The 23,420-nt window shown below is 41.8% G+C and overlaps 2 protein-coding genes across 2 annotated transcripts in view; one reads left to right on the top strand and one right to left on the bottom strand.

Moving 5' to 3' along the window:
* dlgap2b (discs, large (Drosophila) homolog-associated protein 2b) overlaps positions 1–3,507 on the bottom strand; it is a 110,604-nt gene extending 107,097 nt beyond the window's left edge. Inside the window, exon 1 of the mRNA XM_085433225.1 lies at positions 2,872–3,507. The gene's annotated coding sequence lies outside the window, so the exon portion shown is untranslated. The remainder of the gene's footprint in view (positions 1–2,871) is intronic.
* Positions 3,508–15,619: 12,112 nt separating this feature from the next.
* Positions 15,620–23,235, top strand: LOC146692182 (uncharacterized). Its single transcript, XM_085432184.1, has 12 exons — positions 15,620–15,897; positions 16,733–16,850; positions 18,510–18,983; positions 19,625–19,698; positions 19,978–20,546; positions 20,627–20,714; positions 20,820–20,895; positions 20,980–21,016; positions 21,323–21,419; positions 21,520–21,636; positions 22,730–22,789; positions 22,910–23,235. Exons 2-12 carry the CDS (start codon positions 16,811–16,813, stop codon positions 22,997–22,999), a joined length of 1,722 nt encoding a protein of 573 aa, XP_085288310.1. The 5' UTR covers positions 15,620–15,897; positions 16,733–16,810; the 3' UTR covers positions 23,000–23,235.
* The last annotated feature ends 185 nt before the right edge of the window (positions 23,236–23,420 follow it).

Below are 23,420 nucleotides of genomic sequence, written 5' to 3'. Positions count from 1 at the left end.
GCAAGCTCTGGATGGTCCCATTTAAAACAAGTCAAAACTAATTTTGAATTCAGAATTCTTTGAAGTAAAAGAATATCATGTCAGCTGTAACACGTGTGGAAACCAGGTGAACTGGAAACATTACATGTATAGAAGAAGAATAAATATTGACAAATTCTGGATCCAAATGTCGTGCAGTCGGCCAAGAAACCGTGGCTGAAAGAGAAAGAGACGTGAAAATGTCCGTCTAAAATCCATCATGGAGCAGAGCAAACTGAAGCTTTTGGAAAAGCCCTCACAGTTCCCCTGATCTGAACACCATTAAAACTGTGTGGGTAAATCTTAAACATATTGTGCCTGTAAGACAGCCTAAAATAGCTCAGAACTGAAAGTGCTCGGCAGAGAAGAGTAGGAGAAAACTCCTAAATCAAGAATTTAGAAAAAAAAAAATCTTTCCAGGCTACAAAAAGCCTTTGCAATACAAAAAAAAAAAACGAGACTTCAGAGGATGTTTCAACACTCCAAATATGAATTACCATCCGGTGTCAGCAGTCAAGAGCACTGTTAAACCGATTATGGTTGAAATGATTGAAAAATCAGTCTTCCCATCCAGGTGTTTGTTTCCTAACTCAAAAACCCCCGATGTCAAAATTCGTGGAAATTTTTGGTCTTCAAAAAAGACTCCGAATCATTTTTGTAATCACATGAGAACTGATTTAACAACGCTGTTGGGTCAAAAGTCAAAATTCTACATGAAACTCAAGAATCTCCACATTTAATAGTTTAATTTCCTTGAAATCTGACTAAAGTTGTAAAAGAGGTCTACATAGGATTAATTTTAATGTTTTGACCGCCTGACCTGAATCTGTAATTCAGTCTTGCATAACAGTATCATTATCAAGCAGGATTAGAAATTTCGTGAGCACATCCATGCTCTCAGAGTGCTAAACCCTGAGTTTTATACTTTGTGGTAAAGTACTTTTTCACTTTCATGTCACTAGGGTCAATCTAAAATGCCAACGCCACAGTGAGAAGTTAGTTACTTTAGCTTAGTGCAAAGGCAGTAAATGGGAAAACTTCTAGTGTGGCTCTGTCCAGCAGTAACAAAGTAAACCTAACAGCATCTGTGAAGCCCGCTAATGTACGGAACTGAAAATTTTCTGATGTTGGGAAAGGCTGAGACAAATTGGCAGGAGGCCGGTATAACTATTACATGTCCAGCCCAGGGAACAGTCAGTTTTTATGTGTTGGTTCCAGTCCTTATGCTCAGCTAAGCCAATAGACTGTGAGCTTCATCTGTACATTTGCTGTTAAGACATTATAGTGATCAATCTTCTACTTACTCATAACCAAGAGCCAAAAAACCATTAACCAAAATGTCAAAGTACTCCTTCTACCATCAAGAAGTAACTGGCAGAGACTGTCCAAGACTTTCATATTCACATGTGTAATTTACATTATAGCCTCTGGGGGCTGCTGGTGGAGCTTGACACTCTTATTATGGCTAAATGAAGCATTTCAGGATGCTAGTGTATCTCCTGGAGAATCAAAAGGAGGGGGAAAAGCCGCTTGGGAGCTGAGAGAAGCTCAGACTCTGCTCCTTTGGGATCCTCCCAATGCCACGCATGACAAACGGCCAGCCAGACACCTCGCTACACCAGAAAGCAACCTGATTCATCCTGCACAGCTGTCGGAGTGCGCCGACAGGTTTATCTCTGTGTACAGTGTGTGAGAAATGAGAGCTTATTGCGAGAGAGCACATAATATGTACAGATTGTGCACATGTGTGTGACTACAGATGTCCGCACAGGATGTTTCATGGTGCCAAATGCAGCGATGAAAGATTTGATTCTGCATCCAAAAATAAATTAGCAATAAATGCACATGTATTTTTATCCAAAACAGGTTTTCTGCAGGACACTGTGAGAGGTTTTAGCTCGCAAACACACAGACACGCACACACAGAGTCCTGATGCTCTGTCTCACAGCAGAATGCAGGTTTTGGACACATTGCTGCAGAATCACCTGGTCTCCATCTCTTATTATGATATTACAAAGACACTGTGTTTGAAAGGTGAATGCGATGAAGCCTTGTTTGGTCACTTCCAGGTTCGGGCTTTGCAGAGTAAGACCTAGCATGTTACTGAGAGACTGAAGACTTGCACCATTCAGCTGTTGGCCAGCAGTTTTTCCAAATCAAAGAGTGATGGAGTAAATTCTCCTCCACCCCCCTCCTGTCCTCTTCCACCCTCCTGTCAGTACCCTAATTCCCCCTTTCAGTGCTTTCTTCATCTGAAATTCATCCCCATCCATGAAAAACGGGGGATTAAGACATGCAGAAAATGACGAGATTTTTTTCCCTCTCTATCGCCAAACTGTATCCATAAAAATGATTACATAATGATCAACTATTGGTACCACTGAAAAAGACAGTCTGTCAGTTATGCTGAAGCCACAGATTCTACTGACATTTGTGGCCATAAGGAGATCGATAGAAAGCTTTTTGGCCACACTGTAAAGATGATAATCCCCCTGTTACCCATCGAGAAGGCTCTGGTTGAAGAGCAATCCCTGCCACCCTGTTGGATTCTGTCACACACACACACACATATATGAATGCACACACACCTGCATGGATCCCTGTGACTGCTGAGGGGAAGAGGTGCTTTTCCTAAAACCTGAAGACAAATGTATTTGTCTTTGAGAGCCTCGTTTGATTTCTTTTCTGTCCGATCTGATGTGATAACTTCTCATCTACCTGTTAAATTCACACTCTCACTCGGGGCTGGAACAGTTCCACAGAAAACGTCTCGAGAAAAAGCAAAACAAAAAAAACCAAAAGGAAAACATTGGGCAAGAAACATTTCTCTGGATGAGTCTCAGTCTTCTTACCTAGTAGTGAGTCTATGTTCCGGAGACATTTGAGCACATATGCGGCGCGTCTTCACACGATGACAGGGAAGCGGCGGACAGTCGGGCAGAGGTGTGTCACATCTGAGAACGGAGGGGGGGACAGCAGGATTTCTCCTCTGCTTTTCTGATCCTTTCTTATCTCTTTCCAAAGCCCTCAGAGGAATGGAGCAGTGACATAGGAGGAAGAAGAGGAGGAGGAGGAGGAAAAAGAGGAGGTGGTGGAGGAGGAAGAGGATGAGGAGGTGGAAAAGGAGAAGGAGGAAAAGGAGGAGGAGAGGGAAGGCTGAGGAGGGAGCAGTCTGCCGGGCTGGGCTGCTGTGGATCACCTGGAGCAGTGCTGGGCTCCGCATTTACTCCTCCACTGCAGCAGTGCGAGGCAGAGGCGCGAGCTGCATGTTGCTTCCACAGATCACCACAAAACAAGGACACGGAGTCTCCATCTGCTGGATTCAGGATTCTGCAGCTCTGTTGCTCCACGCGTTGCTATCCCCATCAGCATTCACACTCATGCTGTCCCTCTTCCCCTCTGGGTATCTGTCTGCGTTTCTCTGTTTTATGGTTTTGCTTCACTCTCCTTTTCCCTCTGAAAGGGCTTTATATCGGTTCACAAATGCCATGATATCAAGCTCTCAGCTTCCCAGGTCTGTGTCCTCGCATGGACTGGTGCATGTGGTCACACGTCTGGTACTCTTGGTAATAAAATGCCAAGCTCAGTAAAGCCGCAGCCAACCTCACGCTCTCCCTGCGATGACATCACTCTTCCGACCAAAAAGGAGGGAGTCGTTTCCTGGTCTTGCCGGGGCCCTGCATACGTCATGAAGATCAGACACGTTTCTCATGCCATGTGCAGGTGTTCAGTTGGCATCCCCTCCATTGAGAAAGTTAGAGGGAAGCGAACAGGCTGCAGAGAGGTACACGCCAAAACTAAAGGTTTCACTTCAGGCCAACGCGACACCAGCTCCGACCAAATTACCTCAGCCTCACACATTTCAAAGTCCTGACTTCACCTCTGTTCCGAACTGAAGCTGCACATTCTGAAAACCAGCAGAGCACTTCGTCTCCAAGTTCAGCCGCCCTCACATTCCCCTCACGTCCTCCCTCCTTCGCCAGCCTTTTCTCTGTCCTACAGCACAGTGTAGCTTCAAAGGTTGAGAGACAATCTTAGAGATGAATAAATCCAGACTGAGGAAGGATGAGCTTGATTTTAGGCCCAACTGCCGCTCAAGATAAACATGATCGCACAATGCATATGAAAAATTACATGTAAGCAGCAGTGCAGATAGAAAAAAAGGCAAGCTTAATACACAAAGATGTAAAACCCTAATTATGAGCTCAATCAAAAATGCTGTGATAAAAAGTTTTCCATGTGTGTGCAGACTGACAGCAACTCAAACAAGGCTGAATCTGGCCACATGCTTATTACAGTATATTTAGAAATGTTAGATGTTAAGTATTCCAACACGCTCAAGTTACGAAACCTGTGGTTTTATTCATAAAATCAAATTGAAACAGATTAGTGTTTGCCAAATCAGTGTGTACACAAAGACCTAAATTAGCTACAATTACAGGGAACCCTTAGATGAAACAAACTGAGCAATATGAAAGTAAATCTAACGAGGAATGTTCCCTGCATTATAACGCACCCCAAACCTTTAGCTTTTACCCCCGAGGTTAATGCTGCAAACCAGCAAAAGCCATAAAACTTAATTCATCAGGTTGATAAAGTCATAAGTTTGCTTCTAAAAGCATTAAACACTTTTTCCTGTGGTGATTTCACCCCAACTGTAAGGAACTGCTGCTTTAGTTAAATGATTATTACAGCTTGTAGATGACTTATAAAAGAGAGACACAGTAACACATTTGCACTAACAAATTTACTCATGCATATGGGATTATGCTTACACAGAAAACACTCACTGTCTGCACTGGATTGTGGGAATGGACGGTTTTTGAAATACACCAGCAGTCATGTCAAAGCAGTAGTCGGGCATTTTATCAAAGTAAACAGTCCCACCTAGTGGTTTAATCCCGTTCTGACTCACAGAACTAAAAGAGACACGTTAAATGTTCAACATGCTCATTTTTAAAGCACGAGCTCTTTGTCTGACCAGAAGTCATAAACAGCATCACTGCCCACGATGCGTCCCTTGCTTGCTTTACATTCCTTAAAACGATGTGGTGCGCACAGTCATTAACAGTCTGCCTCAACCTTGAAAAAATGATGACCAAGGCATGATCAAGAGCCAGTTCTGCAGGTGGCTGATAAAGGAAGAAAAAGACGAAACAAAAAAGGTTTTAAATCCTTTAACAGTTCTTTAAGTTACGCACATCAAACGGAGGCAGAGATGTCCTCGAATCTGTACTCCCTTCATCACAAGCTTTTGTGCTGACAAAGCCTGTAACATCACAGCAAGATCCTACACATGATTAACTCGCAGATAATCTCTGATGTGTGGCTGTGCTGAAACTCCGCTGTCAGCTCATTTGTAACGTAAAAGGACTATTTGAGAAGATGGTTAACACATACCTGATCATTTTTCAAGTATTTTAAATGCAATAAAACTTCATACATTAATTTTTTTTTCTGTTTTTCTTTGTGTTTTTTTCCTATGAGAGCATTTATGATTTGAAACATTAGGAGAACACCTACTATAGCAAATTGCACCTGCGGTATTAATGAGGAAAACAAAAGGTAACGACTCCATGTAAAAGCAGTCAAACCCGACCTCAAAATGATCACTCACCGGCCGTTACACACCAACAAACGTGCTGAACTTTTATAGTGGTGTCGTGGGAATTATGAGAACACTTTCCTTTTTATTAATATGCTGTATTTATAACCAACAATTTAAAATTCACATTGAGTAGTATTCGCACCATTTGGCATAACCAGCTGTTTAGAGCAGATGGGCATGTTTTGCGTGAAGTCTATAATAAAAAAAAGGACCAGTACAGTTCAAAAAAAGAGTAGAAATCCATCCTGGCTGACTGTTCATTTCCTAAAAACAATATGTGTGACCGTCAGGTGTGATTAAAATGAGACAAAAGGTTCCTTAACCTGTAGTATGACACTCAGTGCCTGCTGCTTTACCCTACTGACAAAGATTTAAACTTCTGTATTTAGTCCTCTCATAGAACAGACATTAGGTCGGTAAATAATTTTGTGCAGCAACTTAACTAATGTTCAAATCTTTTTTTTATTATTATTGAGGTGTTGGTCCACCTGACTAATCTATAACCTGCTTCCTGCAGTTCCACCAAAAAAAAAGAAAGGTGCAGGTGCAGAATAGCCAATGCTAGCACCGCACACAAAAACCACAAAGGTGTCAAAGGTACCAAGGGCCCAAAGGTGGAACCACTGCCATCAGAGGCAATGGGACAGCGTATAACTAATGGTTTAGAGATGCAGTCCCAAGATTCTGCCATGATTTTCCTACTATGAAAACTTCATGATGCTATGTCAAAATGTGGGCTTGTTCGCAAACAGAGACCAAGGTAAAACTGACACCAGCACAGCACTGATGGAAGTGTCACCTGGGTCATTCAATTAAAAATAAATAAATCAGTCAGCGTATTATCCTATATGAAGCAGTGTTAGAGCCACATTGAGAAAAATATTATTGATCTTTTTGAGAATAAAATCAAAACAGATATCTTTGTTCCCACCATCTAAAGCTACTGTAACGTACCATTTGTTGTGTATGGCAGCCACATACTGACCAGTGTGGACTTGTAGCATTGTTAGTGTTGAAGCATCACAACCAAATAGGTGCTCTCTGTGTTGATCAGGCCATCTTTTCTATTCAGTCTGTGAGAGCAGCCGTGACCACGGCCAGAGGAACTGTACTCACACGCCATCTAATTTATTCTTTGTCTATAATCTATAAATATACTCAAACTCATTTCTTCAGTATGATCTTCTTTCTCTCACTGTGAAAAATAAATAATTTCATCTTGGCCTTTGGCTTCAAACGCATCAAAGGAAGGGGTAGTGACAGTATTTGAAATTTGTGCTGATGTGAGCCAACATTTGATCATCTGCAATACCAAAAAAAACAAAATCCAAGAGAAAGGCAGAGGACCCCTGGAGTGCTTTTTCCTTGGATGGTGCTCTGTGCCTGACCTCTGCCGACTTAAGGAGTCGTGCAGAGTTTAGCTAATTAACAACCAGCTCCTTTTTGCTCCATCTTCAAATTCTCAGCGCCTCCCCCACACTATCCAGGGTTTGCTGGTTGTCTTTACCTCCTGCCTCTTCTTTTTAAGGACCTTGGTGCATATGCAGTTGGCTCAAGCGCATGTCACATACAGACGCATGGTCAGGAGCCCTTGGTGTTTTATTTTTCATGATGTAAATAAATGCAACCAAAAAGCGACTGAAAATAAAACATGTAAATCAAACAAAGCTTTCAAGCAGGACATAAACCGCTGCCTGCTGGTTGCACGTCTTGGGAGGCTTGGCACATACACCAGAGGACACTTTGTGCCCATCTCTGAGACACCGGTGGCATTGACGAAATGGCAGTATTTGACGCCATGGGAATAGAATAGGTCGGCTCAGCACACAGAAAGGAAAGCAGCAATTAATCCTTGTCACTTGCGGTGACCGTTCTAACAACTGAGCTCATTTAAGAGCCATTTGAATTCAATTTTGGTTTAAAAAGTGATATTTTTACAAAAAGAAAGGATGAAATGGTTTCATGTAATGTGGAAGGTGATCCTCCTGGTGTCAAACGCACCACTTCAGTCTTTCAGTTAACTGTTTTGAGTTGATTGCGCGATCATTGCTGTTTTTAAACAGTCTCCCTTGCTCATCAGCACAATCCCCAACTGTGGTTCAGAAAAAAAACAAGAAAGAAAACCATGGTAGACCAACTCCTGCCAACCAAGCACCAATTACCACCAGTCTTGTGAATGTAGCATAGAAAATTTCAATAAAACACGCGGATATATCTCTGTTGGTGGAACTAATGAAGTCGATATTGTGTTTCTAAACAGATGTTTCTTCCAGTCTGCTGCATTTGTAAAATGGCATCTCCTTGCTAATAAACTCACCATATAAACTTTAAGTGATAATATATCAGTTTTGTGGCAAGCAAAACAAGTCAGATCTCCATAGAGTGTGCACCAATATATTTCTATATGGTTTACTAATGGTGAGAGTAAAACCAGGGATTTTCAGTCATTCTGTACTGTGCTAGGGCTCCCACGCCAAATATTTTTATTTTCATGAAAGATGTGTTGTGGTTCACATGCTCATTTGGTTGCTGGTGCAATTCCAGCTGGAGACACAAATCCCCTTTGAAGAATCGCTTTTAGAATGATTGAAGATGTTTGGTATTAGGTCATTGTGGGATGCAGACAGAGATTGTATTTTACAACAGCATGCACATGTGTGCACTAGAACCACAGGACAGTTTTGGAACTAGTTAAGAACTACAGGGTGGGCCATTTATACAGGGAGTGCAGAATTATTAGGCAAATGAGTATTTTGTCCACATCATCCTCTTCATGCATGTTGTCTTACTCCAAGCTGTATAGGCTCGAAAGCCTACTACCAATTGAGCATATTAGGTGATGTGCATCTCTGTAATGAGAAGGGGTGTGGTCTAATGACATCAACACCCTATATCAGGTGTGCATAATTATTAGGCAACTTCCTTTCCTTTGGTAAAATGGGTCAAAAGAAGGACTTGACAGGCTCAGAAAAGTCAAAAATAGTGAGATATCTTGCAGAGGTATCATCAAAGATGAGCTTGTGGGGCCTTTTCGGGTTGAGGATGGAGTCAAGCTCAACTCCCAGTCCTACTGCCAGTTTCTGGAAGACACCTTCTTCAAGCAGTGGTACAGGAAGAAGTCTGCATCCTTCAAGAAAAACATGATTTTCATGCAGGACAATGCTCCATCACACGCGTCCAAGTACTCCACAGCGTGGCTGGCAAGAAAGGGTATAAAAGAAGAAAACTAATGACATGGCCACCTTGTTCACCTGATCTGAACCCCATTGAGAACCTATGGTCCATCATCAAATGTGAGATTTACAAGGAGGGAAAACAGTACACCTCTCTGAACAGTGTCTGGGAGGCTGTGGTTGCTGCTGCACGCAATGTTGATGGTGAACAGATCAAAACACTGACAGAATCCATGGATGGCAGGCTTTTGAGTGTCCTTGCAAAGAAAGGTGGCTATATTGGTCGCTGATTTGTTTTTGTTTTGTTTTTGAATGTCAGAAATGTATATTTGTGAATGTGGAGATGTTATATTGGTTTCACTGGTAAAAATAAATAATTGAAATGGGTATATATTTGTTTTTTGTTAAGTTGCCTAATAATTATGCACAGTAATAGTCACCTGCACACACAATATCCCCCTAAAATAGCTAAAACTAAAAACAAACTAAAAACTACTTCCAAAAACATTCAGCTTTGATATTAATGAGTTTTTTGGGTTCATTGAGAACATGGTTGTTGTTCAATAATAAAATTATTCCTCAAAAATGCAACTTGCCTAATAATTCTGCACTCCCTGTATGGATACACTGTAATAAAATGGGAATGGTTGGTGATATTAAAGTCCTGTTTGTGGCACATTAGTAAATGTGAGGGGGCAAACTCCTCAAGATGGGTGGTGACCATGGTGGCCATTTAGAAGTCGGCCATCTTGGATACAACTTTTGTTTTTTCAATAGGAAGAGGGCCATGTGACACATCAAACTTATTGGTAATGTCACAAGAAAAACAATGGTGTGCTTGGTTTCAACGTAACTTTATTCTTTCATGAGTTACTTACAAGTTTCTGACCAGTTATAAAATGTGTTCAATGTGCTGCCCATTGTGTTGGATTGTCAGTGCAACCCTCTTCTCCCACTCTTCCCACACTGATAGCAACACCGCAGGAGAAATGCCAGCACAGGCGTCCAGTATCCGTAGTTTCAGGTGCTGCCCATCTCGTATCTTCACACCATAGACAATTGCCTTCAGATGACCCCAAAGATAAAAGTCTAAGGGGGTCAGATCGGGAGACCTTGGGGGCCATTCAACTGGCCCACGACGACCAATCCACTTTCCAGGAAACTGTTCATCTAGGAATGCTCGGACCTGGCACCCATAATGTGGTGGTGCACCATCTTGCTGGAAAAACTCAGGGAACGTGCCAGCTTCAGTGCATAAAGAGGGAAACACATCATGTAGCAATTTCAAATATCCAGTGGCCTTGAGGTTTCCATTGATGAAGAATGGACCCACTATCATTGTACCCCATATACCACACCAAACCATCACTTTTGTTGTTCCAACAGTCTTGGAGGGATACATCCAATGTGGGTTAGTGTCAGACCAATAGCGGTGGTTTTGTTTGTTAACTTCACCGTTCACATAAAAGTTTGCCTCATCACTGAACAGAATCTTCTGTGTGAACTGAGGGTCCTGTTCCAATTTTTGTTTTGCTCATTCTGCGAATTCTGTGCGCTGATCTGGGTCGTCCTCGTTGAGATGCTAAAGTAGCTGGAGTTTGTAAGGGTGCCATTTGTGAGTAGCTAATATCCGTCGAACGACTAATGTCGCTCTCCAGTGACTGCGGCAAGTGCTACGCTGTAGGCTCTTGCTGAATGAAGCTAGGACAGCCACTGATGTTTCTTCATTAGTGACAGTTTTCTTGCGTCCACATTTTGGCAAATCCAACACTGAACCAGTTTCACGAAACTTAGCCAGCAGTTTGCTAACTGTAGCATGGGAGATGGGTGGTCTCGCAGGGTGTCTTGCATTGAAATCTGCTGCAATGACCCGGTTACTGCGTTCACCAGATATCAACACAATTTCGATCCGCTCCTCACATGTTAACCTCTTCAACATGTCAATGGCTGTGAACAAAGAGAAACTTGTAAATAACTCATGAAAGAATAAAGTTACGTTGAAACCAAGCACACCATTGTTTTTCTTGTGACATTACCAATAAATTTGATGTGTCACATGGCCCTCTTCCTATTGAAAAAACAAAAGTTGTATCCAAGATGGCCGACTTCTAAATGGCCACCATGGTCACCACCCATCTTGAGGAGTTTGCCCGCTCACATATACTAATGTGCCACAAACAGGACTTTAATATCACCAACCATTCCCATTTTATTACGGTGTATCCATATAAATGGCCCACCCTGTATACTAATAGTAAAACAAGTAGTTAATTCACAAACTTAAACTTTGTTTTCTTGACAAAGAAGTTGGATTTAAAAAGGTCATTAAATGTTTTTCTTAATTTTCTGTCGTACATGCTGAGGACTCTCCTATTTATCAAATATTTACTTTCTATTGGTTTTATTTTCTATAAATTTAAGCTCAGTTTCCATTGTGATGCTGATGACACCCACCTCTAATTTTCTACCTTCCACTGCCCTCTGACAATCTACCTCTGTGTTTGCCTTGAAGAAAATCAAACCTTGGTTCTCCTGCGATTTTCTCAAATTGAAAACAAAAAATGCTTCATTATAAGACCTTTCAACCTCTGTTAGCTGAGATGTAGTGGCAGCCAGTTGGGACTTTTCTACCTCAGGTCACTCAACAATGCAAACTACTCTAAACTGACATTAACTGTTAACTCTGGGGTCTGAATTTTATTGCCTATGTTTGAACATTAGTGGAAATATATTAAAAGAATTTGATTACATGGTTAATTAGATAATATATCCATCTTTGATCACCGTAGGGAAAGCCCATTCTCTGCATTTAACTCTACCTAAGCAGAAGAACTGGTGAGCCACCATACACCCGGGATCAACTCCAGCTATAAGCCAAACTAGGAGATCTCACTATTTGGGAAATTGTGAAAAAAAATGTCTTAGTGGATCCCTAGTGACCACTGTCTGCTAATGACACTGAATGTTTTGGCTCTATGTGGAGCCACAATGATGATCTAACTGCTTGTAAATGGCGTGTTAACACTCTGGAGAGTGTACGAGGGTGGATGTATGAGCTTGTGTGAGATGAAAGTTTGAACAGACAGGCCTTCTGTAACATGTGTTCACTCTTTCAGTTTGTTATCAAGTGACATTTGTGTTTCTAACCTAATCAGTTGCATGTCTATTGTTATTGATGCTTCCTCTGTTCTGTGCTGAGGTCTTCCTGCTGCTCTCCATGACTCCTTCTCGTGTCTTAGAAGTGCAAAGGGGTCCCAGAACAGATTCATACCTCCAAATATGTCACTGCAGACGTAAATAACAATCTTTTGAATAAAGGGGTGCTGACATGAAGAATACCGCCAAAAAAGGAACAGAACAAGGAAGCTTTGAGCACTATACTACTGTATCATACCTTCAGACACACCCAGTGTACATCATGTTAAATGAAAAGCACTGCCTTTTAGTGTGGATGACATGTACTCATTAGGTCTGACTTAATCACCCCTCCCACCACTTACCTGAGTCCTTCTCAAAGAAAAGACAGCAGTGAGTCTGTAGTAGCCATGGTAACACCTGTGACAGATGAAAAGATGGATGACAGATATAGTACACTACAGCTGAGTCACTCCACGCACACACATTGACTGAATGGAGGGGAGCAATGGGAACATGTGGGCATACATAGACAGAAGAAACTTGAAGGAAGGAGCTGTGGGTCCCCTCCATTCACAATGGCTTTTCACCAAGGGAATAAAATCCACCCTAACACCACCCCACCCTCATCACCCTCCTCCCACCACCTCCAAACACATACATACTAATTCCCACACCACCTCACCCACAAGGTGCATCATTGAGTGCCACTGACTGATCGGTGTAGGAAAGAGGAACACCCTAACAAGTTAAACACCCCTCACACAGTGACTCATTCGCGCCTTGCAGAACTTCTGGCAGTTTCTGAAATGTACACTTTCAGTCTGCGCGGCCAGGTGCGGCACTCTGGCTTCAGACGATCAAAAAAAAAACAACAACCCCAAAACCTCCATTAGATGCACCTGAAATCACATTCAGTAACAACAAGAACAAGAAGAAAAACAAGCTGCGTGGCAGGCTCTGTTCGTGCACAAACACGACAATGCGCGTCTTCCTTCTTACCTTTTTCAGCGCTGACATCTTCCGCCTCAGAGAAGGTCACTTCTTCTTCGATAGTAAACGGGAGATAAATAAGTGGACGGCGATCATGTCCCCTGGTATCCGTGAAAATGTTCATTGCCTTGTTCGTTGGAAACATCTGCAGCGAATCTGTCGTAGTTTCCCATGATGAAGGCGGCTTGTGCTGTGTGTTTTCTTGTCCGACGCAAGTCCCGATGCGGTGGCAGAATTCATTCTTGGGAGATGACTTATAATGCACTGATGTTGTGGTCACTGAAAGCGCAGCTGCTCTTATGGAGGCAGCCTATATCAGACGCCATTTTTTACAAAGTCTGCACCCACAAAAGCCTTCTTGTCTTCCTCTAATGTGAGGGAAATGACACGAAACTTTAAATGCAAACTTAAAAGTAAAATGCACCAGACACGTAGACAGTCATATCACATTTAAAGAAAATGTATATACAAAGGGGGGAGTGTTCAAAATTACTGATGATAAGTAACCAAATAGTTTGTGGAATCCAATTATTTATTGTGTTGTGTAGTTTAAAATATGTGTGACGCAAAGAAAAAGAGAGTAGCATCATTTTCATATTTTTTTACTCTGTCGTTTTATTTCTTTATTGTGGTTATTGGATCATCAAAACTTTGTAAAATGCAAAGGCTTAAAAGGTTTTAAAGGGAAAAGGGTTAAGTCAAAAGATAAAAAATAAATTAAGGAGAGAGGAATTCAAAAGAAGGTGCATTCCTACGGTAACTTTAAGTTACTGGGTGTGAATCAAACTCCTGCAGGGAGACTGCTGTGTCACTGGGCAACACTGCATGAAGGGGGTTGTTATCACTAGTGTGGAGCCAAAGCTCAAACTCAGCATTTATCTCCTCTTAAAAACATCTCAAAACTGACATTCAGGAGTCAATCCACACCTGAGCCTTACCTTTATAGTCGGTATCTCTCAGCACGCTCACATTTACCTCTTTCTTTCTTTCTTTCTTTCTTTCTTTCTTTCTTTCTTTCTTTCTTTCTTTCTTTCTTTCTTTCTTTCTTTCTTATTAATTTCGCCGCTTCCTGGGATGTAAGATATCATATCAGCTCTTATAGCCAAAGATCTATAAAGTTCTGCTTTCGCCAGCCTTCAAGTTAACTTCTCTGGCAGACAGAATATATTTACAAAGAGCGTCTCTTAATCTCTTTGCACTCTGCAACGATCAGCATGATTTCACTGATGCTCACATTTCAAATCAGCCTCAACTCAAACAATGAACAGAAGTTACATCTGATAGATTTTGTGGCAGATGGGAGCAATCGATGTCTAAGGAGTAACAGATCATGACAAAACCCCACAAACACTGCAACACTTATTAAAAAGTAGGATCATTTGTATATATTTCATATATGGCATGATTACTCTAAATTATTAGCTCCCCGTGGGCCCATAGATAATAACTATGCTAAAACAAAACACACGTTGTTCAAGTCCTTGCATACTCTTACTAAGCAAATCCAATTCAGCCAATTTTTTTATACCTATAAAGTTTAAAAGGCCCTCTGGCATGAGTCAAAACACTCTTAATCGCCTTTTTAAAATAATTCCTCCTGTCATTCCTAAATGTGGACACTGGAGGACGCCAGAGACGATTGGCTTCATTCAGCTCTGTCCATGGTGCTGAAATTCTAGCGGGTTCGCTATATTTCTAATCAGACTCTATAACAACAACAATAATAACACTAATCATAAAAAAAATCCTCTATTCTGTCTTTTGCGCTTCTGCATTTAACCTTACATTACAAAACTATTGGTTAGTGAAGACCTTCATTGTTTTTGGCTTCTTTATTTCTCTTTCTCGATGTTGATGGTTCTGTGGGGTGTGCAGAAAGATAATGCATCTTAGACTAAATTTCTCATGTTTTTTTCACACTGGGGCATCTTAAATTAAATATAGTGCGTGGTTATGTTCTTTAAAAATATATATATACTTTAAGGATCACTGCACAACCTCTGCCCCGGATATCTCATCTAAAATTTGCGTAAGTTCTTATTTAACATAATTAAAACTGCTCGAAAAAACAGCACTTTAACCACGTTCGCCACATGTAATTTCGTTGCTCTCAGGTTTGATGGGATCCCATTTTTCCTGATTAAATGCGTGTCTCGGTTTTCAGTTTCATTCGAGGTGTCCTTATCTACGTTTTTATATAATTTCCTTTCTGTGGAGACGAGCAACGGCCTTGGTGTGCATTTTCAGAAACATTAATAAATAAATTCCACTCGTTAGTATGCAGTGACTTATTCAGTGTCGGAACAGTTGGAGTTTCCGCCCACGAACGGGGTCTGTGGATCGATAGCTACCACTCTGGGGACTTTCTGGTTAAAGTTGTGTCCGCTAAATATTTCCTGGGCTGTTTGGCTGGTTTCCATTCTCTCGACAGATGCAATGTGACACACTGCACCCACGGACCGTGTGAAAGTATAACCTGTTACCTGGCGCCACACCTGCATTTAATAAAAGATAATTAGCCCGTAGCCGGTGTGTCTGCTTCTCAGCAAGCGCATTTTATCCTGCACTCTACTCACTATTTGGTGTTTGGATTTGTTGTATTGTGCGATTGAAAAAAACTGAGATCTAAATAATCCCAATAACAAACATTCATGCTGTTTATCCAGCGTGCGGCTGCTGCGCAATCAGTTTGCTTCTGCCTCCTTTTTGACGCATTGGATTTAAAGGCGAAGCAGCGGAGTTAGATTTAGAGTTGGAGTTATATATGGCTGCCTTTTTGTAGCTGTTTGGTAATGTAGGATACCCAAGAAGAAGAAGAAATGACTGTTATTGATTGGCTCTGTGCCTTTCGTTAAATTTGGGATACGGGACGAAGAAAGGCAAATTTGTCCCGAGACACCCGAAGAAGAAACCCGCCGGACGGACAGTCGGGGCCAAACTGGAAGGCGTCCAGCTGGTAGGCTGAGCAGGTAGGATGAATGAAACTGGAGCTATGACTGCGTGTGAAAGGCGACTGGTTAGATATAACAACCAAAATGGCTTGATAAACTGCACGGTTTTTTTTCTCCATGGATGCAGAAAAACATGAGCCAAACTTCACTGATAAACAGAGCTATTCAAAAATGCGAAGCTTTTTAGAAACGAGATTGAGAGACAGACAATTTTCGAGACACGTTCATCAATTAGAGGCTTCATTCTTTAACACGGCACACAATTCATTAAGCTGCGCAATGATTTAGGAGTTTAATAGGTCGGGCTGGTAGAGTTAGTTATCCTGTAAAGCCCTGTGGGTAATACAGCTGTGTGAGTCATTTGAAATGGACCGTGTCTGTCACATTATATCTTGCATGCCGAATAAACTTGAATAGTGTTCCAGTGTGTGAACAAATCTCCGTTTTCGGTTCGTGTGTGTTCTCCTCCCCCTTCTCCAAGGAAGCCTTAAATTGCTTGATTATTCAATGGGGTTTAGTTCATTCTTCATGGCAGAGACGCAGCCACGTGCTAAACATGACAACCTCATTCTGCTGCCGTGGAGTTGACAGACAAGATGCTGCTATGCTTTGGGCACCACACATTCGTGTTGCCTTACTTCACATTAGCCAGCTGACCAGGATAATGAAAGCTATGCAAAGGCAAATTTACTGGAGGCTAGTTTTATTGGACAAATGTAATAGCTTCTGTAGTTTTTGGAAACTGTTACTAAAGGGCTTGGGACTAGAATTCCTGGACTTCTGTTGTTGTGCTCATCAAATGGTCAGGACTGAGTCATACTCATGAAAACCGTGTTTATTTATTTTTGGCCAGTCAACAGAGAGCCTCACAAAGCAGGACACAGTGAGGGCAGTTGGGATAGCCTATCAAGATATCCACCCCTGCTGGATCATGGGTAACCACAATGGCAAAGACAGCCATGTCCCTACAGGTAACTCAGCATCCAATAGTCCAATTTCAAAACACATTAGAGAAATTATTTATAAAATACTGTGTATAAGTTTCAGGCTTTGTATTTTTTTTTTTGTAACTGTCTTGTTTCTTCTGATCATTATTTCTAAGTCTGACTATTTTTAGACTGTTGGTACGACAGGTCCAGGAAACTGTCAGCTCCACTTCATCTCTTTGTCTCCTCTGTATTTCCAAGTGTGAAAAATAAACTGTCAAAGAGACGGCACGAGAAAGACAGTCGGTTACTTTTACTTTGTGAGACAGCACGGCAGCTGGGGCTCTCGCACTGAAGAGGGCGTCAATCAAAACATTTGTGCTTGTTGTTCTTCCACATTACCAAAGGATGAAAACAGGGTGACTACAGAAAGTGAACGCTCATTTTCTGTGCCATTCACTCACTATAACAGGTTTTAACACTCCCGTTAAACAAAGATCAGACAAAGAATGTTCCATTATATTTCCCCAGTAACCATTTTAATTTATTTATAGTTATTATTTTAACCAAAGCTCAATGTTTTGTCTAAAGCAGCAGAAAAAGTGTTTGGAACTGTTTTAGTAAACTCAAAATAAATACTAATTTAAGGACAACCACTTACAAAAAAAAATGTAAATGTGTCAGTGAGGATGCTTTGCATTTTATAGACTCACTCTTTTCAAACCAAACTAAATTCTGGTGTCGGGCCCTGTTTGATCAAAAACCATATTTCAGCAAACAAAATGATGAATCAGCATGACAGTGAAATAGAAACCACATCCAGTAAGATTCAGTAAAAGTTGGGATCAGAGTTTTAGCTTCTTCAGCCCTTCAGTATCCTTGAATTCAAAGTGTCACATTTGGCTGAGCTAATGTGTGAAATTTGACTTTACAACTTTATAGGTCTAGTCTTTTTGTCTCTTGTCTCTTGGCTGTCGGTATGCAGGAATTCAGCTCATGCTAGAGGATGAGAATAGCTTCCCCATGGTAGCTGAGCAGACTACATCATGCTGCTGCCAGGGAAATGATGAGTCTGCAGAATCCTGCAGCACAACACAAGGACAAGGAGGGGAAAGCTTAAAAAGATCAGAGTCAAAGGAGGCGAAGATCCATGTAGCCTGCCAAAATTTCCACACCATAAACAGGATAATATCAACATCACAGAGAAATCCAGTAGCTCTAACATTAGTTATCAGCAACAGATGACACACTAGTGGATATTTCCTGATTTGACACATAACTAAAATGCTAATAATGCATTAGCAAAATCATCATTCTGCTCTCAAGGTGTCTTTTAATAGATTTTTTTTTTTAATGTGTTTATATTTTGTTTTGTTTTTTTGGTTTGTTTTTTTTCTGCAGCTCTTTATAATATAGTCACATTTTGGCTGCAGTGAGGAGCAGCTCTATGATCAGGGTAAAAATTATCTCTCTTCCTGGATCTTGCCACATGGGGGAACAGCCTGCATTTGCCAGCCAAGATATTGGCAGGGGAGGTTTTTTGCTGCATCAGTCTGCCGAGGATAGTAAATAAGGAAGCAGGCAGCGAGGCTTACATCTGCAGTGAGGAAAAGAAGAGGGGTGGCTTTGCAATCGGCACATTTTTCAACAGATTTCAGGACAGTGCCATTTTTCTCCTTTACCTATTTATTTCCCTCCTCTCAGGTTCTCCTTTAGATTTCTTCCAAACGCCTCCTACCACACCCTCACAGGCAGAGCTGACTGTCATGGCCTTATCCTCTGCAGCTTCCTCTGATAAGGCACAAACTCCTCCAGCAGCTGGCAGCACCACCCCCTCCACCACCTCTCCATTCACAGAGTGGACACAGCGGCTGTCGGCTCCCTCAGAATGGGCTGTAATCAGCGTTGACAGCGTCGCTGCCTTAGAGACAAATGTGAGCGATGCAGCAGCGAGAAATGAGGCAGCGGTGGGCAGTCCGGCCACTCCAGTACCGCTGCCTTTGTCCAGAGGTTTGCCTTCAGAGCCTTGTTCGAATGAGAGAGACAGCGGGCTGGAGCCACAGGCTACAGCAGAGAGAGCTGGAGAGGAGATGACCTTGGTTTTACTCAGTCTAATGGAGCACTACAGGGCCTCACTGGGCCTAACACCCAGCACTGATATTACCACAGGAGCAGTAGGTATGCCCTCTGTCATCACCTGTTTTGTTTGTTTGTTTTTTTTAAGTGTGCTGTCACTGACACATCAGAGATGTGTGGTGATGAGAAAGGAAGCAGAAAGTCTTTGTAGTTAAAGATTACATATATATTGTTAAAGAAGTACGTGCTCATAATAAACGTGGAAAAAGTTTCAAATAATGAAATCTGCATGCGAAGGATCAAAAAAGCTCAGGCTTCACACTCCTCCCAACACTTGTTTTCAGGCAGTTTTTTTTTCTCCACTTCTATATCTGTATGATATTAAAGAGATGCAATATCCTCAATATGGTCTTCTCCAGCACAATGGTATGTAAGCACAAAGGCCCCACCTACCTACTGTTAAAACCTTGTGTTTATAAAAAGCAGCAAATCAGAAAAAGCTGACTTAAAAAAAAAAACCTAGTCCCAGGATAAAATATGGAACTGAAACTCAAACGTGGAATATGGCCAAAAAAAATGGTATGACTCCAGGAGCTATCCATCATAGTTATAAGTGGTTTAAATATCATCATCACCTACTAAGTGTCATGTGGAAAATTGATTATTAACAGCAGCATAATATGCAGTAACTTAAAGGGACAGTTTTGTGATATGGTTGTTTTGTTTTCTAACTCGTGTGTCAGAGCTGCTTCGGCATTTGATAGCAGAAAGAGAAGAGCTGGTTGAAGAGGTGGAGACCCTGAAGGAGACACTCAGGGTGAGTTGTTGGTCTACAGGTTGCAGACAGTGAGCTTGCTAATTATTTAGCATTCAGATCTGTGTTTTCATGCAGCATTTAGTACTGCATTTGTCTAATTCTGTGCACTTATTTCTGTTTTAAATGTCATGTGACATCATTGCAACATTCATATTCCAACAGCTCTGGTCAGACTTAAATTCAGTCACACGGTACTGACTAGTAGACAGATATTTATGTAGTAATGACAAATGGAGAGCAAGCCTTAACGTGGAATTACAGTGTTTCTTTGTTCCTCAGACAGAGAGGTTGGAGTGGCAGCAGTTCCAGTGTGACCTACAGGTCGCTGTGTCTGTTGCCGACCGGCTCCGGGTTGAGTCAGAGCAGGCTCTGGGTTCACTCCAGGAGAGCCACGGGACTGTAAAGGAGCAGCTGGCACAGGCCCTCAGCAAACAGCAGGATACGGACCGAGAGCTAGAGAGGCTCAAAGCTGAACACAAAGACGCCTGCTGCAAACTGGCTGAACTGGAGAAGCAGCAGCAGCAGGATCGAGCCGAGCTCGATGCCCTCAGAGGTCAAACGTATAAAGATGCAGATAAACCAGACTCTGAGGAGCAGCAGGAGGAAATGCTTGAAGTTACAGAGGAAGCTGAAGCAGGGACAGAAGCTCATGAAACAAATCAAGAGGTGGATGCTACAGAAAAAGGCTGTGATCCTGAGGAGACGAGGGAATCAGAAAATGTGCAGCTGAAAGGGAAAGGGGTGGCAGAGGCATACATTCGCAGTTTGACTGCCCTGGAGAAGAAGAAAGGTGACGGACGTGGACAGAAAGATCCCAGAAAGATTGTGATGCTCTCTGAGAGATCCTGGTGAGTCTGCATAAAAGCTCAAACTGTGGTCTCCTTGTTGCGACAAAATCTAATCCAACACAAAATTGTTGTCTTCTTAGGAGTCTCTCTCGTCTCCCGCTTCCAACAGACTCTTTAAATCCAAATGGGGCTTCAAAAAACTCGAGTACAACATTGCCACTGTGCAAGGTATAACACGTTTACACTATTGTGATATACTGGGAGACACTGAGATGATCGATGTCATCCCATGTCGAATGAAATGTCAAATATGCCATTACTTAACTGTTTCAGAAAGAAGAGCCGACAAAAGGGAGGCGGATGGACCGAATTTTACAGAGGCAGGACAGCTGGTCGAGCTTTTACACAGGTGTGCTTCAGTCTCCCGAATCACCGTTAACCAAACCATAGCATCTTGTTTTATTACAACTGTGTCTGCATTTGTGTGATGCAGGAAAACAGGATGACGAACAAAGCTCAGATTCCTTCAAGTGAGTGGCTGATAAACCTCATATATTGTTGGTAAAGATGATGCTGATGTCTTTGTGTGGAAAGAGAGGTTGGCAAGCATTTGTGGAAAAATAACCAAAAACACACTGATACAATTGGCATTTTTCAAGTCTTTGAGCCAAAAACAGTTAAAACTGACCCATATGACTTTTATATTTGTATGACTTTAGAATCGATTTGTGTGTTTGTCCGATTACACTTTTTTTCACTCGTGTTCTCAGGTTAAATGACTGAAACAGTTTGCAGTGAATGAGCAATTCGCAGTTAAAATGTTTCTCCATCTTCAGACCTCGGGATGGTTTCAGTGCTCTGCTGAGGCGCCATGGTGGCTCCAGGAGAAACTCCCTGCTGCGCTGGTGCCAAACTCGCACTCAAGGTTATAAGGTCAGAGAAGAGAACTTGAGCATTGCTGAGCTATATGAAGTCATGTGACTCTTTGTAACAAGTTAAATTCAGACAAATTGCAAATAATGTTTTGTGGCAGAATATTGAGATCACCAACTTCAGCAGCAGCTGGGAAGATGGTTTGGCGTTCTGTGCTGTTTATCACACCTATTTACCAACTCTCATCCCCTATGACAGCCTGAACCCAGCTGATAAGGTAAAACTCAAAACGCAATGATCTCACGAGAGAAAAGAAAGCACTCTTTAATTTCCATCTGCTGTCCCCGGACAGTTAAGCACAATATTAAATGACCTATAAAATACAAATACATACCAAAGACACCAGATTAAATTTGAATAGTAAACTCAAATGTGCAATGCTTAACACAATACAGCACAAAGTCTGTAAAGTTTCAGGGATATTAATCTGTCCAGTTAGGAAACATAAACCACTGTGAATCCATTTCACCTCCTTCTGTGCAAATTAAGTCACAAGGTGGACTGGAAAGGCAACAAAAAGACCGATCCCACAAATGGGAATGATTGTGGTGGCCAACATTGCTCTCGTTTGACCAATTATTCTCTAGTTACCTTTTTTTTTTCTTCTCTTTTCTCTAATGTCCTTGCCACTACTGGTAGCATAAGACAGTACCTATTGTTCCTATTCAGGTTGCACAGTTAGTCCAGCTACTCCAGGATGGCACAACCATATGTGCCGCCACGAGAAGGTTTCCTGTGTCTTTCAGAATAGTCTCACAAATGTGAAGGAAACAGTGGAGAAGAGAGCTGGACAAGGTTGTCCGCACAGTCACAGACCCACAGAGAAGACCTCCAGTCAATGACTGGCAGCATTACCTTATCTTCACACTCCTTCACATGTGCTCAGTGTGAACCTACTCTCATCTCTGAAGAGAACTGGGTGCAAATGGCGAGCCTCAATAGGTCTTTGTTGTGCTGGACACGAGTCCCACTAAAGGACGCCGGGCGTTCAAATCACCCCCATGGTCTCGGTCTCTGTAAGTTTGGTGAGAAACGTATACAAAGGGTTGCTGGAAGTCTGTTTCCTTCTGTTCCTTCTCACACAAAGGAGTAGATACAAGTCCATCTGATGGTTTGGTGCCCTTTATGACCCTCCTACAGCTCTCTGTGTGACAGACACGTGGTTATACATGTGGAACCTGAATAGTCCATATGTGCTATCTTAATCCTACTTGTCATCTAAAATGCAAAAATAAGGGCTATGAAGTATATTTGCATTTACACATTCATGTCTGTAAATGTTCATACAAAACGTGTCTTTATTTTTACAGAAGGCAAACCTGAAGCTTGCTTTTAAGACAGGAGAGAGTGTCGGGATCTCTGCCACACTAGTGAGACATTTTTGTTCTTCTTGTTCAACTCAGATTTGTGTGTTTTACACAAATAGCTCAACTTTAACATTATTATTCTTTATCTGCTTTTTAAAACTTCCTGTTTATCCTATGTGGCAGACAGTGGAGGAGATGCTGAAGGCAGAAGGACCAGACTGGCAGAGGGTCTTGGGATATGTCGAAAGTATTTTCCGCCACTTTGAGATGTGAAGTCTTCCGCCTTCGTTTTTTATTTCTATAATTATGAATCAGGAGCTGAACCACGGAGACACAAGACGGAGCTCAGCTCTCTAAACTAAAACACGCTGGCAATACTGGACTCCATGACTTAAGTTTAGGTACCAGAACAATCTTTTTCACAGAAACAAGTGGAAGAAACTAAATAGCATTTCACTATCTGAGCCATTTAAAAAAAAAAAAAAAAAAATCTTAAACATGCACAGAAGTTATTCTGGATCTGAATACCTGGCTCGATGAATGTGCACAAGACACAAATCTAAATATGCCAGAAAGACTGCACACTGAACTACTTCCACATAAACTGGGTGCCATCTGCACTGGTTTTGCACAGTTTGCCTTGGTGAAGGGGAAAAAAAGCACTTTTGGAAATGTAGTGTAGGTTCCAGAATCT

This window comes from Copadichromis virginalis, linkage group LG15, assembly GCF_057382275.1.
Source record: "Copadichromis virginalis isolate Kocher_CV1m ecotype Utaka linkage group LG15, C_Virginalis_male_GT1.1, whole genome shotgun sequence".
Taxonomy (NCBI): Eukaryota; Metazoa; Chordata; class Actinopteri; order Cichliformes; family Cichlidae; genus Copadichromis; species Copadichromis virginalis.
Note: the sequence above shows the minus strand (reverse complement) of the source record. Positions and strands in the feature narration are given on the sequence as shown.